The sequence below is a fragment of the Eptatretus burgeri genome, chromosome 17 (assembly GCF_056783735.1).
Source record: "Eptatretus burgeri isolate ZD-2024b chromosome 17, Ebu_testis_v1, whole genome shotgun sequence".
NCBI lineage: Eukaryota > Metazoa > Chordata > Myxini > Myxiniformes > Myxinidae > Eptatretus > Eptatretus burgeri.
In genome coordinates this window covers 9,447,885-9,465,076 of record NC_140977.1, presented here as the reverse complement: position 1 = coordinate 9,465,076, position 17,192 = coordinate 9,447,885, and the positions used below count along the sequence as shown (strand labels likewise).

Sequence of the window (17,192 nt, the reverse complement as noted above, 5' to 3'; positions counted from 1 at the left end):
CAAAACGTTCTTCCGACACATACCTTTTATTTGGGCGGTGTATAGATAACAAACAGCTGTTTCAACAAAGAAATCACCCGGGTTACATGCATGAAGCAAAAACATACCTTCTCTTCTCAAACACTTCATTGCACTGGAAAATGTGGCGACAGGAATATTGTGCTGTAAATGATGTGACTTGGAAGACCCTCCCCCACCTGAAGGCGGCGCTACACGGTACACATTTACATGGAGAATTTGCATACCATCCCTCGCCCCACCTCCAAAAGACCACCGGCAAAGATAAAAAAAATAACCCGACACACTAATTGGGGTCACCCTATTCCTTTGTAGCAAGTCTAAATGTAATCAGCCCAGAACTGTAGGAGGAGGAGCATGACAAACCCACACACAAACACCAGACCGTGAATTATCATGACGATGACCTAATTTCAACCATCACAGGAGTGGTAATGATTGTACAGTGGCTGTGTTTACACTCTTCCACGAGCTGTGGTCGAGCTCAAAGAAACTGAAAGGAAAGAACAGGAAGTGTATCCTTGTACCTTTTTATCGGAGTGAACTTTCTTTGCGTCCAATATGGTTCCAAACCGTCCTTTTCCAAGATTGGCGAGAACATCACAGTCCAAAATCTGATAACAAAAGCAAAAACATGGAGTTTCACAACAGTGCTTATGGATGACTCTTGTGGTATGCTTACAGACTGCAAGGAGATGATCTGGTGCATCCTACGTGCACACATAAGAACTATAAGCTCCATATAGCAGACTGTAAAAGTGTAAATTTTCACGCTGAGAAAAGTGAAAACGTGTTTGTGACATTTGAAATTTTGCGGAGAGGGCAGAAGACACAACCTCAATGATCTTAACCATATTAAACTACACCGAATGTTTACATTGGGAGAAAATAACTTTCTATGCAACCAAAAATAAAGAGAAACAGGCAAGAAAACACACTTTATTAAAAAATAAATTAAGATTTACATCGTCTGCCTAAATCATACGGAACTAGAAATACGTTGTCGATGGCACACCATCACATATTCCCGAGTGCACTGCTTTGTCCCATTAACGCCAGGTGAAATTTTATCTTGCAAAATGGATTGACTATTCTTTTCTATTTGATGTGTTTAATGACCAAAGACTTACTACGTTTACTCAATCAGAAGTCATTGCAAGCATGTCAACATTTCATGAAACATTAATTTAACACTGTCCAGCAAATTAATCATAGGAATGAACTGTGTATAATATTAATTATAATTATTCATAATCAATTAGATTAATGCAGTAAAACCTGTGACTGTTTGTCAGTCATGTTGTTGTTGTTCGTCATTCGGCTGCTCCCGTTTGGGGTCGCCACAGCGGATCATCCATTATGATCCGCATACCGATTTGGCACAGGTTTTGCGCCGGATGCCCTTCCTGACGCAACCATGGTCGCCTCTTACGTCACAGGGATAAGGATTGGGTTTCGTCATGATTCCGGGCTGCCCTACACCCTCTCATAGCACGCCCAGCGCAGAGCTCCCGTCCTCAAGCGATCCTCCAACCCAAGCCTTCGAGTCGCCGGATTACTGGCGCACGCTACTTCACCCGGTGTTGACTGTATGTCACTCATGGGGGCCACATAAGAAAGTTCTTTATAAAAGAATTTACCATGTACAATGGCAAATACATTTTTTTTAAATCGACCCCCATGACCCCAACCCCTTGGCCCGGCCCAGAGGGGTCATATCAAAAATCCGAAAGTGTTGTGCACTTCCCCATACATATATCTACTATGTCCCAAAGTTTCAAGTTCCTATTTCAAACGGTGTAGGAGGAGTTACAGGGTAGGACAGACGGACGTACGGACGGATGGACGGATGGACGGCGGAGACAATCATAATATTCCCGCTTTTCTTCGAAAGCATGGGAATAATCAAATGAAAGACCAAACAGATAAAGTCCTGCATTGGAGTCATCAGAAGGAGCTCAAACAAGCAAAAGCTCAGATGAAATCATCAGGAGGAACGTGGATAGGATTCACATTTCAGCTGCTCCTCCTCCACTCTCAAACCCATCCAGGCACAGCCAAGCCAGCCTTATTCAAAAAATATATATATATATATATATATCTATAATTCCAGCAGTTTGTGTGTGTGTGTGTGTGTGTGTGTGTGTGTGTGTGTGTGTGTGTGTGTGTCCGCTGTTTCTCGATAACCACTGGTCCGGTCTAATTGAAACTTGCCAGTTATATTACTGGTGCCTTGTGGATGTGCCTTTTCAAGGTTTGATACAAATCGGACAAGTGGTTCCCAATTATGGCTATTTATTGACCAACCAATGAAAGGACACGTTGCTGCATAGGCGTGGCTGCAGAGGCTGGTGCGCGGCCGGCCGACGATGACGTCACGTGCAGTGCTGGTTACCATGGGGATCGGTGCCTGAGTTACCATGGCGTAGGAGTGGCAATGGTCAATGGCAGCGAATGTCATGGCAAGCAAAGACAGGGAGGTAAACTTGATTTTAATTTTGATTTTAATTAACTCTGTGTATGTAAGTAACTCAGCAGTTGTTACTTCAATACAAGCGATAATTCGTGGAATGCATGTGAACATTCCGTACGGGCACACACCACTTCCGGATCATGATGACTTAATGTATTCGAGTAATTTATCGATTTCTTATGCGCATTAATAGATAAACACAATGCCCCAATCCAGTAGTCGTTTACGAGAGCAAATGAACGGCCTGGTGTGGATGTTGTTTCTGGCACGTGGTTTGAAAGTTTATCTATTTTTTTTAATTTTTTTGTTTGCACGTACGGGCACGCACGTATGGGCACGCGAGAGTGAAGGAACGGCCTGGTGTGGTTGTTGTTTCTGGCACGTGGTTTGAAAGTTTTTTTTTGCACGCACGGGCACACAGGTACGGGCACGCACATACAGGCACGTCCGAGTACTGTATATCAAAAAGAACCCAGATCAAAAAAAATAAATAATTCTGGCTGCCAGACCATGTATCCGATCAGGTTGAAATTTAAAACCCATATTCCCCATCACGACTCGATCATTATTCTGAAGTTTCATGGTGATCGATTAAGCGGTTCCAGAGAAAACTTAATTTAATATTTTTATTCAATGCAATATGGCTGCCAAACCATGTGATGATTCAATTATTCCTTCACAAACTTTAACACCCAAGGCTTGGAGAACATTCCTGTGAAATTTCCCCTCAATCTGTCCAGTCGTTCTGGAGAAGAAGATTTTTGTCGGTTTCAGGGTAAATCCAATATGGCTTCCAAACCATGTGACCTATGACATCACATGTGTGAACGTTTTATTCCTCATGGATCGGCGGTCATATTATTGCGGGGCCGGGCGTCGGCCGCGAAAACGACCGCTAGATGGAGCAGCAGAAAAAAAAACTTTTAAAAACCACAGTTTGCCATGGATGCTCGCTTTCCATCAACCATTCTTTTTTTCCAACTTCAGTGCCAACTCACCCCCCTCACCCCTCACTCTCACTCTCAAAGCAACCATCCCACTCTTCTCCCTCCAAGCCTCCCTCTCACCTCTCTCAAAAATTCCCCCTCACCTTTCTCCCACCTTTCATCCCCCTCACTCTTCCTTCTCAAAGTTGCCCCCTCTCTCAACCACCATCCTGCCTCCCTCCACTGCCCTCTCACCTCCATCTCTTCACTCCACCTCCTCAAATCCTCAACTGCCTTCTTCCTTGTCTCTTGTACCCCCTCTCCCGCAGCACCACAGAACCTTTTCTCCTCCTTATTCGGCCCCCTCCCCTCGCTATTCTGCAATAACCCACACTCCTTCAGCAACCCTCCTTACCTGCCCCCTCGTCCCTTGTCCTACCCTCCCCTCCCCCTCCACCTCCTGCACCCAAAGCCTCCTCCCCTTCCTCTTCATTAAAAGTGTGGACCTCAAATATCCGGGGCCTTCGCTCAAACCTTTCAGATCTTTCCATACAGGTTGCCACTGACAAACCAGACATTATCTGCCTAACAGAAACTTTCCTCTCCCAAGACGTGTCTGACTCCCAAGTATCTCTCCCTGGCTACTCCCTCTTACGGTATGACAGACCTGAGCCTCGTCCTGGTGGAGGTGTTGCTCTCTTCATCAAAGACTCTATTCCTCACTCTCCATGCACTGCTCTCACTCCCCCACACCCCCAGGAATACCTCTGGCTTCGGCTTCCCCTCCACTCCCACCTCATGTTTATATGTGTACTGTACCGTCCACCGAACAGTGATGACTCCATCTACACCTCACTATCCGAAAACATGGACCATCTTCTATCTTCTCATCCAAACTCTCTCTTCCTCTTATGTGGTGACTTCAATTGTCATCACGCCAGTTGGCTAGGTGTGGGTACCTCTCTCACCTGCCATGGCACCTCAGCAAAAGCTTTCTGCGACTCATTGGGACTGACTCAATCGGTCAACTTCCCGACCCGGATCTCAACCAATGGTACTCCATCTCTTCTGGATCTGGTTTTGACAAATTTCCCCGACAATATCCACTGCTCTTCCTTCGCTCCAATTAGTTCTTCTGACCACGTCCTTGTCAAAGTGAACATCTCTCTGGCTGTTATCAGAGAACCACCTCACCGCCGTCGAGTCTGGCATTTCACTCAAGCCGACTGGCAGGGTCTCCGAACAGCCATCAAACTTACAGACTGGTCTCCTATCACTACTTTCTCAAACATCAACTCATCCTGGGAATTCTTTCAAAGAAAATTGCTCTCCCTCATGCACAGATTTATCCCCTCTCGTGTTCAGTTGTCTTACCCTTCCTCCCGCCCTTGGTTTACTGAAGCTTGTGGCGAGGCAGTTGTCCTGAAACAACTTGCCTTTGCCTCATAGAAAGCAAACCCAACTGAGGGCAATCTCAGTTCTTTCCACAAAGCTCGGAACAAGTGTGTATCTACCCTCAGGAGAGCCAGAAAACAACATCTTTCTCATCTCAAGTCTGAACTCTCAAACCTCTCTCCCTCCTCAAAATCCTGGTGGCGTTTAATCAAATCTGTTTCTGGTGAATGTTCCCCCTCCATCCCCTCCCTTACCTCAAATGGCCGCACTGCTGATTCCACACGTGATAAAGCTGAATGTCTAAACTCGGTGTTTGCAGCTAAATCTTGTGTCCTAAACCCATCACTATCTCTACCCACTTTACCCAGTCGCACCCAACTGTCCCTGGACTCTGTATCCTTTTCTCCTGACAAGGTGGAGAGCTTGCTTTCAAACCTCGAGTCAGATTCTGCAACCGGTCCAGACGGCATCAGCCCACGTGTCCTCAAAGCCTGCTCTTCTGCTCTTGCTCACCCTCTCTCTGTTCTATTCACCCTCTCATTTTCCCAAGGTCATCTGCCATCTGCTTGGAAATCTGCTAACATCACTGCCCTGCATAAAAAAGGTGCAAAAACAGATCCCTATAACTACAGACCAATCAGCCTTCTCCCAATCATCAGCAAGGTGATGGAATCCATCATCGCTTCAGATATGAAATCCTTCCTCTTCTCCAATGGCTTGATTTCCAATCATCAATTTGGTTTCAGACCAGGTCACTCTACCCTGGATATGCTGCTTCTGCTCTCCCATCAATGGATGGAGGTCCTCAATGCCAGACAGGAAATCCGAGCCGTATCCCTGGACATATCACGTGCTTTTGACACAGTCTGGCACCCTGCCCTACTCACCAAACTCTCTTCCCATGGTATTCAAGGCCATCTCCACTCATGGCTCGCAGACTTCCTCTCCTGTCGCAGTCAACGTGTGGCCCTAAATGGAGTTCTTTCATCCCCTCTTCCTGTGCAGGCTGGAGTTCCTCAAGGTAGCGTTCTGGGCCCTGTTCTTTTCTGGTTTTCATCAATGATCTCTCGGACTCTCTGGAAAATCCTCTATTTCTCTTTGCCGACGACTCCACCCTCTGCCGTACCATCTGTCATCCCTCAGACCGGCAAGCAGCAGCTTCTTCGCTGACTGCAGATCTGGATAAAATCACAAACTGGTCCAACACGTGGAACATGTCTTTCAATCCAGACAAATCTCACACTCTCACTATGTCTCTTCGAAAGGACCGTTTACAAAACCCCCCATCCACTTTCTCAACAATCCTCTGGAAGAAGTCTTTTCTTTCAAGCTTCTAGGTCTCACTATCTGCCATGACCTTTCCTGGGAAAGTCACATTTCCAACCTCGCCTCAAAAGCCAGTCGCCGACTGGGAATCCTTCGTCGTGCTAAGTCCTTCCTCGGCCCTCTTGAGCTCCTGACCACTTACAAAGCTTTTGTCCGTAGCCTGATGGAGTACTGCTCTCCCCTCTGGGCTGGTGCTCCTGCCTCCCACCTTTCTCGGCTTCACGCTGTCGAAACCAGGGCATTTAAGATCATCGGCATCTCCCGCAATGAAGCTGAGTCTTTGGGCCTCTCACTCAATCACCGCAGGTTGGTCGGTGGTCTTTCCGTCTTCTACCGACTCCTCTCCAGCCTTGCCCCCCCTGCTCTCTCTGCGATTTGTCCCCACCACATTTCCACAGGGCGCTCAAGGTCCGCCAACAACCCCCTTCTGGTAAAACTACCAAAATCACGAATCACTGCTCATCTTCACTCTTTCATTCCTCTTTTTTCCCGCCTTTGGAATAAACTTCCTCACTCTATTCTTTCCCATTCTTCCCTCCAGGCTTTCAAAACAGCTGTTCACCACAACCTCTTATCTTCCCCATCCAAATCCTCGATCTTTTCTACCCCCGATAATCCACCCAAGCCCACTTCCTTCATTTCTCCTGCTTTCCTTCCTGAAAGTCCCTGTAATGTCCATCTTCTCTTCGCCATGTTCCCCGTCCCATCCCCATCCCTCTCCCTTCCACAGTTCACCGAATGTGTCTGTTCCCCACTGTTTTGTCCCTTCCACTCCCGCCCCTCTTGTTTCATGCCTCCTTGCTGCGAGTTGTGTGTTTGCTCTCATACGAGCCTCCACCAAGGTATACAAAAAAAAAAAAAAAAAAAAAAAAAAAGCAGAGTCGGCTCGACCGATCACCCGGAATTTCGATCGTACTTTTTCGGAAAAGTCCGAGAAGTGCGGGTCCCTTATCGGACCATGAAGGGTCAATATTTCTATGATGTGGTACAGAGTTATTCGCCAATTTTCAAAATACCTAGAGACCACGTGGCGATTTACCGAGTCTCCACACCCTAGCCGGCACCCGTACGGAATGAGCCGTTTCGCATACTCGAACCGTGTGCGATCCGAGCGGATTATCGCCGAGGTCCATCGGTCCCAAATATCCCGTTATAGCAGCAACAGCCTGGCTAATTCTCCAACACGCAGCACACTAAGCCAATGGAGGAAAAGACACGAACGAGCGGATACATGTAACAATCCGGGTATTTATTCACAATGAGGGTATGAGGGGAGCACATAAGGGCAGAGTTAAACCGGTAAAAAGAAATGCGCGCATGTACAGCAAGGCACTTATACCATTCACTACTTAGAGAGTGGCGCCACAAACACACATACGCACACACCCAAAATAATCGGACCAAAATGGTCTTTATTGAGGCCTGTCTCGGACCTGTCCGCCTCGTGCGGTCTTCAAGGACTTGGTCCTCGGGGCAGAACTGGACCCCCAGCACGATCCAGACGCCCTCATGACCGGGCTCCAGGAACGAAATTGGCAGGGCGAAAGCTGGCAGGAGAAGATCCTCCGTTGTCCCAACCACTCCGTGCGCAGACACTTTTGCACTCCACCACCTTGCGTGCAGATGTTCACCTCTTGCCAGAACCCTCAGAACCTCTGCGTGAACTTCTTGCCAGAACCAGAACCCCCGTGCGCACACTTCTTGCTAGAACCAGAACCCCCATGCGCGCAGACCATGCCTATAATTATACCCTCCTCTTCAGAGGGGGGGGCGAGCCCCCCCCCTCTCACTGGCAGGTTTTGGTGCGCAAATCGCTCTTCGTCTCTCTCACTGGCCAAAACGGTCGGCAAGCTCCTTGATTGGCTCGGGGGCGTGGTGACATCACACGGAGCCCATTCCTCCTGTCACGGGATCTGATTGGCCGGGCGACGGTCACCTCACTCGTTGCACGCTGATTGGTCGAGGGCCGCCACGTGGCTCCTCCTTGAACTCCGCCCATCATGAAGTCGGCCAGAGCGAGGGGAAGGAAGCGAAGTGAAGGTGAGGGTGATGCGGTGTGGTCGGCGTTGATGTTGGTGTAAAAATAAACGAAAAGAAAACCTGACTCTTAAAATAACTCCACAGTGCAGGAACATTGAATAACCCATTAGACCAAGGACGGGACCCTAACTGGCAACATGTACTTACCGAAAAAACTGATCTCCAGGACCTGTATGTTGTGTGCTCATGGCTTCCAGATTCGCAACAATATGTCATCGTTCTTCATTTAAAAAAACCCGTACAAGTATAGGTTAATCGCGAGTGCCAGGTCGTGTTCCACCAAACAGTTATCGGTATTCTAGTTCACTCAGGCTTTCAAGTTGTTTGGGAACAGTTCAGGAAATATTGTTGAACAATTGAGAAGAATTCTGGTATAAACTCTTTCTGGAGCGAAAATTATACTTCAGAGTTTTTAGATAGAATTCGATCCCTCAACATCAAGTTCGTTGAAGTTTTTGATTTTTTAACTTTCTATACAAATGTGGATTTCGTACTCGTGAGGGATTCGCTCTTCAAACTGATTGACAAGGTTTTTAACTCGATTGACAAGTTTTCATTGTTTTGATAAGCAGAAGTTTAAGGATGATGTAAATTTTATTGAATTTTCTACTTTTGTGTCTTTTTGTGGGATCATTAAATTAATTAATTTTAATGTTTCAACAGGTTAAGTGTATTCCCATGGGTGGGAATTGCAGCCCACAGCGAGCAGATATTTTTCTTACTTTCTGTGAATTTTCATTCATGCAGAAACTGATGAAGGAGGAAAAACATTGGGATTAGCTAAAATATTACATCATTCATGTTGGTATCTCTATGAGAACTGTGTGATTAATTATAATTATTTTGAAAGGCAGCTTCACAATATTAGTCCAGATGAGCAGAGTACCCGCCCGACAGGTGATCTTGTTCCAAACATGCAACACGTTCTTCTGACACATACCTTTTATTTGGGCGGTGTATAGGTAACAAACAGCTCTGTTTCAACAAAGAAATAACCCGGGTTACGTGCATGAAGCAAAAACATACCTTCTGTTCTCAAACACTTCATTGCACTGGAAAACGTTGCGACAGGAATATTGTGCTGTAAATGATGTGACTTGTAATACCCTCCCCCACCTGAAGGCAGCGCTACACGGTACACATTTACATGGAGAATTTGCATCCCATCCCTCGCCCCACCCCCACAAGACCATGGGGAAAGATAAAAAATAACCCGACACACTAATTGGGGTCACCCTAATCCTATGTAGCAAGTCTAAATGTAATCAGCCCAGAACTGTAGGAGTAGCACGACAAACCCACACACACAAACACCAGACCGTGAATTATCGTGAGGATGACCTGATTTCAACCATCACAGCAGTGGTAATGATTGTACAGTGGCTGTGTTTACACTCTTCCACGAGCTGTGGTCGAGCTCGAAAAAACTGAAAGGAAAGAACAGGAAGTGTATCCTTGTACCTTTTTATCGGAGTGAACTTTCTTTGCGTCCAATATGGTTCCAAAGCGTCCTTTTCCAAGATTCGCGAGAACATCCCATTCCAAAATCTGATAACAAAAGCAAAAACATGGAGTTTCACAACAGTGCTTATGGATGACTTGTGGTATGCTTACAGCCTGCAAGCAGATGATGTGGTGCATCCTACGTGCACACATAAGAACTATAAGCTCCATATACCAGACTGTAAAAGTGTAAATTTTCACGCTGAGCAAAGTGAAAACGTGTTTGTGACATTTGAAATTTTGCGGAGAGGACAGAAGATACAACCTCAATGATCTTAACCATATTAAATACAGCGAATGTTTACATTGGGAGAAAATAACTTTCTATGCAACCAAAAATGGAGATCGCACAGGACATTCTGGAGACTGTGAACAGCGATCCCAAATTCTTCAACCCAGTGATCACTGGCGATGAGACCACAGTGATCCGTCATTTTGTCAAAAACGAAAATCCGACGGCGTTCACGTCCACTTCCTCACTCATCGGCGGTTTGTCGGCGACTGCCAGCTTCTGCAGGCGGGGAAATATTCACGCATACGGATTAGGATCGCCTACATACGTGCACCAAACCACGCCTCCCTAGCTTCATTTGTTTACGCACGAAAAATGAAGGTTGGATACTTTTGAACACACCTCGTATATATATATATACAGTAAAACCCTCTTAATTGGCAGCCTTTTTAACCGTGAAATCGGCTAATCCACGGGTCCTTCATGGACCCCAAAATTTCAACATGAAATAGTAGTATTTTTTGGGTGGAATGTGGGTCTTTGATCTCAACCGCGGTCTGAACCGTTGTACAAGTGTGAATGCGCAGATGTTGGTGTAAAACACACAATGGCTTGTCAAATCATTGACTTATGTTCGCTAACCGCCGACACCTGCGATAATCCGTGGATTAAGCCCTTAATCCGCCGTTTAACCCAACAATTGAGTACTTTTTGACACGCTGTGAGCGAATCTGAGGTGGCGCGGTGTCATAAACTCGCTCTCACCTCTTCTGTATAAAACCTCAGGCCAAATCCATTTCAATCATAACCTTAGACAACTTACTACAGACCACACATTGATTATCCGTGATTCTACGACCATTCTACAGCTTTCTCCAGCCTTTTCAAACATCGAAGCTAGCTTCTTCTTCATCTCCCTCCGACATTGCTGTGACGTCATCAGTCAACATGCCGGGGGGAAAAGGGGAAGCACACATCCAGAACTGTTTCCGAAAAACTTTTGTTAGTGGACAGGATTGTTTCTGGGAAGGAGAGTAAAGCTAAGATATCCAGGGAAACTGGGGTACAAGAGAGTACCTTGAGAGGATGGGTGAAGGAGGAGGCCAACCTTCGCTCCTTCGTGCAGGACCTCGACGAGGAGAGCGGACTGAGCCGCAAGAGAGCCAGGAAGGCTCAGGATCCAGCGTTGGACAAGGCTGTCTTCGACTGGTTCACTTGTACTCCCTATCCGCGGTCCGTTGGTACAAGATTATATTTTATTAATATTATTCACGGTTTTCTTAATATTATTGATGGATCTGCGGATCGTCTAAACCGCGGATTTTTATTTTATGGACCCCAACGGCCGCGATTTAAAAGAATTTTACTGTGTATATATATATATATATATATATATATATATATATATATATTTATAGATATATATATATATATATATATATATACATATATATATATATATATATATATATATATATATATATATATATATATATATATATATATATATATATATATATATATATATATATATATATATATATTGTTACGAATTTGGAAATCAATCGCACTCAACATTCAGGTTCCTTTAGCTCAGTTATGTCGATAAGTGCATGTTCCATAGAGAGCTCACCTTCCATTGTTTAATGGGTAGAAATCGATTAAATGCGCTCTGAATCAATTTAATAGTTAGGGTTAGATCACAACACAAAGGAAGACGACCCTCCCCCTCTTCTGCGAAGAGGAAAAAGAGCCCTCCCGTCCCATGATTCATGACGTAAACAACTCCCTCCCACCCGCGGTTGTGAGGGCACGAGGGCATGAGTCACGCCGGGAGCGGGGGAGGGGCCGAGAGGGATAAGGAAGAGACCCTCTGCTGGGCTCAAGTTTTTGTTCTTGGTTCTACTTGGCTCGAGTGGCATCTTGGTTCTTGTCGAGTTGGCTGCTTGATTCTTGTTTCTTGTTAAAGGAGGGTTGTTCATCGGAAGAGAGTTGAGCTGGTTGCTCGGCTCGAGCTGCTATTGGCTGGTTGTTCATCGGAGGAGTTGGTCTGGTTGTCGTGGTTCTTTTTCGGCCTGGTGGTCGAGGAGTGTCGGCCTGGTTCAAGGGTGTTCGAGCTGGTCCGAGCCTGTTGCTCGCTTCGTGGCCTGATTCAGCTGGCTCTTCTTGGTTTGTGGAGCTCTTTGTTCTCTGCTTGGTTCCCGGCTTGGTGAGACTCCTTGGCCTCATCTTGGAGATGGTTCTTCGGGGAAGCGACGCATCGACGGGAAGGATCGGCGCCTTATCTCACCAGCACGTGTTCGAAGCGCGAGGGGATTCGCTGGAGCTCGGGAAGGATCGTGGCTCACGGCGATTGGATCCAGCTCGCTCTCGCTGGAGCCCGGGTCCGAACAGCTTGAAGACCACACGAGGTGGAGAGGTTCGAGATAGGTTCTGGGTTTCAGCTCATCTGTCCCTCCGAGCTGAAGTCCGTATTAAAGGCATCAGCCACCATTTCTTGGGTGTGTGTGTGTGCGTACGAGTGTCCGTGGGCCCGTCTAGCAAGTAGGAAACTGTTAAGTGCCTGTTTGTATTTGCTTTACATTACATAATAGACATCGGCTGTAGGCTTTTTGCTCATGTCCTGTCCTCTATCCCCATTCATTCATTGCTTGCATACCTGTGTTCAAATAAATGTCCCCCATTGTTGAATGTCACCTGCTCATTGCGTCCCTTTCCTCACATTGACTGTCATGGAGCGTTTGGGGAATTAACTGGCCAATTAAAGCTGATAAACGTACATCTGGTCCGACGGGATTTGGCGAAGTAAAACCGCTTGGCTTCGCATGCGGAACGAGCCGCTTAAGCGGCTCGTTTTCGTTCAGGCCCTGTCAAAGTATAAACTCCCAGCATTTCTGTCTGCGCGAATAGTTAGGTGTATCGATAATTCGGCGATTGACCCTGTAGCGCGTGGACAGAATATTTGGCTAGTTTATGGTGCAATAAAAACAACCGTAGCTGGGTTTCGGCGTTGATCCAGAAGCTACGAGTGGATTGCGCGTTCAGTGGACGCGCGGTCTGGATTGGGCTGAAAAGGTCGTGCGCATGCCGAACGGGTGGAAATCTACAACATTATGTAATCCAGTGTCTTGCTTACCTGGGACTTGTCAACATTGACCACCTCATCAAACTCCTCTTCATTTTCATCAGTCTCAATGCCCATATTTTTATTCAGCTGATTATCCTTCATCTCCTCCCATTCTTTCAATTCTTTGCTGTCCTCCTCTTGAATAACACCGAGACGAGATCCTGCAAAGATAAGATGATATCCACATTAAACAAATATTGTGACAGACAAATGTCAATGGTGAGAACAACATCCTGTTCAGATGTGTGCACTGTGGAAATTAAGTCTTCAGTTTCATCAATTCCCGGCGAGTTCTTCTTCTCGACCAGCCAGTTCCTCTTGTACCATGTCTTTGTGTGAAGGGTGAAGGGATCACAGAACATGTAAGATTCGCCCAAGTCTTTCAGGATCTTGTTGGCCAGGCCTGACATTAGAGTTGGTGAAGGCAGGAATTTGTCCAGGGTGCTGGCGATCACTTAGCAACTCTTGGTGAAAGACACCGAGTGATCTTTAACGATCCCCCAAACTAATGCTACCAGACGGAACACCCAATGTAATGTCCAGCTGAGGAACCGCACGGTTGTGATGCAATGCCCTACTTGCGAGGCACCAATCCGAGTTCATTAAACATGGATGGAAACGACAGAACATTGATCGAGGTGATATAACCGTCATTGAAAGTGAGAAGAAGCTGACGTTTCAGGTGTTAACCCTTCATCAAAGCCAAAGGAGACGGACAAAATCTACACCAGTCCTCACTGGAAAGATTCATTGATCATTCAACAGTGTATTATCAGGATGGAAATCAAACCCAGACTGGACAGCTCAGAGGTATATTCGCTACCTCTGCACTACCCTGTCGGACACACATCGAAACAACAGTAATAAAGATAAATTTACGAATTGGGGAATTATGTTCAGGAAAAGGATAAAGGAACAAGAGCGAGAATTCCTTTGCAATAAATATCCCCTCGTGCTGTGATATTTTTTAAATCCAAAAAGAACATAATTCTGTGAAAAATTGACGAAACGCCCTGAAACTCGAACTTGTTTGTTGTCCCCTTCAGACTTCCCCCCAGGCCTTCAAAACAGCTGTTCACCACCACCTCTTATCTTCCCCCATCCAAAACCTCGATCTTTTCTACCCCCGTTAATCCATCCCAAACCCACCTCCTTCAAAATCTCTGCTTTCCTTCCTGAAAGTCCCTGTGGTGTCCATCTTGTATACCCCATGTTCCCCCCCCCATCCCTCTCCCTTCCCCAGATCTCCTCATGTCTCTGTTCCCCACTATTTTGTCCTTCCCACTCTCCCCCCTCTTGTCTCATGCCCCCTTGCTATACGTTATGTGTTAGCTGTCATACGAGCCTCGATATTTGAGACAAAAATAAAGAATTAAAAAACTTCTTCTGTAACTTGTCATAATGAAGCCATGTTCCAAGTTTCAGTTGGATATGTCAAAGGGTGTGTGAAAAAAGTTCTGAAAAACCACAGGTGGGACGGACGGACGGACAGCAAACCGATGGTCCTCTCCAATTAAACCAGCAGGACAAATAATTGTGGACAGAACAAATGCACCTCACACTGTATTGGACAACAATAAATCAAGCAAGTTTGTGGATGGGAATTAAAGAGGATATTTTAGAACCAGACATAACAGGGCAAGCATATTATAAAAACCGTGTTATACTCGATCTCATGATATGTAATTCTGTTTTGATCACATCATTGGAAGGAATGAGCTGCTTTGGAGAAGGCTCATCAAAGAACAATCAAAAAGTTTTAATGACAGATTTGAATGATGAGATGGAGAGAAGAAGAGTGGAGGAAGAGGATGAGAAGACGTGGAGAAGAGTTGGTGGGGTTTGGGGGGGGCGAGGATGGGAGGATGGGAAATGGAGGGGCGGATTACAAAGAGGAAGAGGAGGAAGACGTAACAATGGAGATGATAAGAAAAAAAATATCAAGAAAAACAAATATTGTTCAGTGGACAGAAAACCTCCATCGTGGTCATCGCCCATTCCATCCCAAGCCCATTGACCCGCAGCTTCACAGTCTGCGCTCCGGACTCACCTTTCTTCTCAGCGCGGTAGGGATTTAACATGTCGAAGCTCACGTATTTGTCCATGTTTTCAAACACGCATTCATACAGTAGTAGATGAGCCTGAGAGGCAAGGTATGCCTTCACTTTGAGAGACAGAATACTGTTTTCATCTTCACTGTTTTCATTCTTTTCACCGTTTTCATCTGTGAGAATCACAAAAACAATCAATTTGGGAGCATCAATAAACATGCACATGGTTAAGGTGAGAGATAAAAAGAGCAAGAGTGTGAACCACCACTCATAAGAAGAAAATACAGCTGCATCACTCTCTGCTGATATGGAACAGGTTAGTGGCTGGCATATTAAATGGAGCATGTCATTCAATCATGAATAATCTCATGTCTTCTGTATTCAACAGATACATTTGTTTCACCCACAATGTGCCAGATAGACTGGTCTCTCCTTCCCTCTGCATCCATTTCTGCAGCAGATACTCTTTCTTATTGTGATCGTAACAATGGTATTGTCTTCAGCAAATAATTGCTGTCTCACGTAAGAACAGTAACACTTGTGGTCCACTCGACGAGGCAGGATTTCTACTGCATTTTATCACCTGGTACTACATTTTCATTAAGATTCCTCAGTCTGACAGGATGGCAGAGAGGTACGCACACTCTCCTCTAAGCTGTCTTGCCTGGGTTCGAATCCCAACCTCGCAGAAAACTGTCATCTGGGTGTTTCACAGGGTGATTTGTCAGTGCATGTGCTATCCTTTGGATGGCTGTTAAACTGGTCTGTCAGCATTCGTTGTTGGACGTCAAAGACCTCACGGTGTCTTTCGAGAAGATCAGCGAGCTATCATTGACACCTTGAACAAATTACGAATTCCTGCTCCAACCAACAGAGGGCACTGTTTCAGGGGCACAGCCCCACCCACAGCCTTGTGCTGTAAATGAACGAAGAGCAAGAAGATTAAAATTCCTGCATGCTCTCTCATCATCATCATCTCTCACCATAATCATCTCTCACCATCATATTAGCGGGTGCTGTCACCGATCCAGATGTTGGCTATTATGGCGCCGCATTCAAATATTTATTGAGTCCCCCAAAGCAGCTCACCTATTCCATCATCTTGTGTGTTCATTTTATTACTTGCCTTCCTCTTCTTCAATCAATCCGACCAGTCAGTGCTGTCGGACCCCGACATTCCTGGATTTGCCATTCGCGGAGCGCCCGTATTTGCGGTGACCTGCTTCTACATTTGCGACTCTGTGCTTCGTGTATTGGCAGTATTTGCGGATGCAAAAACACATCTTCCACCAGCCACACATACAGCAACTGTGCTTATGCAAAAAACATATCTTCCATGAGCAGCACGTATGACCTGCTTCTACATTCACAGCCCGACGCGTCACGCTTTCAGGGTTTTTCATGGGCGGATAAAAATTTTGAAAAACGAGTGGCGCTAGCACAAGTGATGTGGGTGCCGCTACAAGTGATGTGCTGAGCACTGCGGGTACGAATGGCCCCAGTCAATTCTACGCAAGCAGGGGATGGTTTGACCACTTCAAGAAGCGTAACAATCTCCACAATGCCAAACTACAGGAGAGCATGCCTCCGTGGAGCATGAGGCGGCTAAAACGTTCGCTGCTCAACTCTCGCAACTCATCGACGAGAAGGGGTACCTGCCAAAGCAGATGTTCAATGATGACGAGACTGGCCTGGTTTAGAAAAAGATGCCAACACAAACTTTTATCTTGAAGCGCGAGGGGACAGCATTGGGTTTCAAGGCAGCAAATGACCGGGAATCTCTTCTCTTCTGCACAAAAGCAAAACAGGACTGCATATCAAAGCCCATGATGCTCACAAGAGCCAGGAAAAAACACGCTACCCATGTTTGTTTGTTTTTTTTGGGGGGGGGGGGGAGAAACTGGAAGGTGTGGGTAACTGCAACATTTTTCATGGACTGGTTCCACAACTGTTTCGTCTCTCAGGTGGAGAGGTATCTGACGGAAAAAAAACCTTGTGTTTAAGGTTCTCCTGCTTGTCGATAACGCCAATCGCCACTCCGGGGACCTGAAGGGGGCTCTCCCAAAGGTCAAGATAATCTTCCCGCCGCCCAACACAACCT

The 17,192-nt window shown here is 46.0% G+C and overlaps 1 protein-coding gene across 1 annotated transcript in view; it reads right to left on the bottom strand.

Annotated features, from left to right (window-relative positions):
• Positions 1-473: 473 nt before the first annotated feature.
• Positions 474-17,192, bottom strand: part of LOC147009263 (uncharacterized) — a 30,859-nt gene continuing 14,140 nt past the window's right edge. The window contains exons 7-10 of the mRNA XM_085862951.1: positions 15,091-15,264; positions 13,050-13,201; positions 9,640-9,726; positions 474-632 (exon numbers count right to left, since the gene is read on the bottom strand). Coding sequence (XP_085719077.1) covers positions 474-632; positions 9,640-9,726; positions 13,050-13,201; positions 15,091-15,264 — 572 coding nt within the window. The remainder of the gene's footprint in view (positions 633-9,639; positions 9,727-13,049; positions 13,202-15,090; positions 15,265-17,192) is intronic.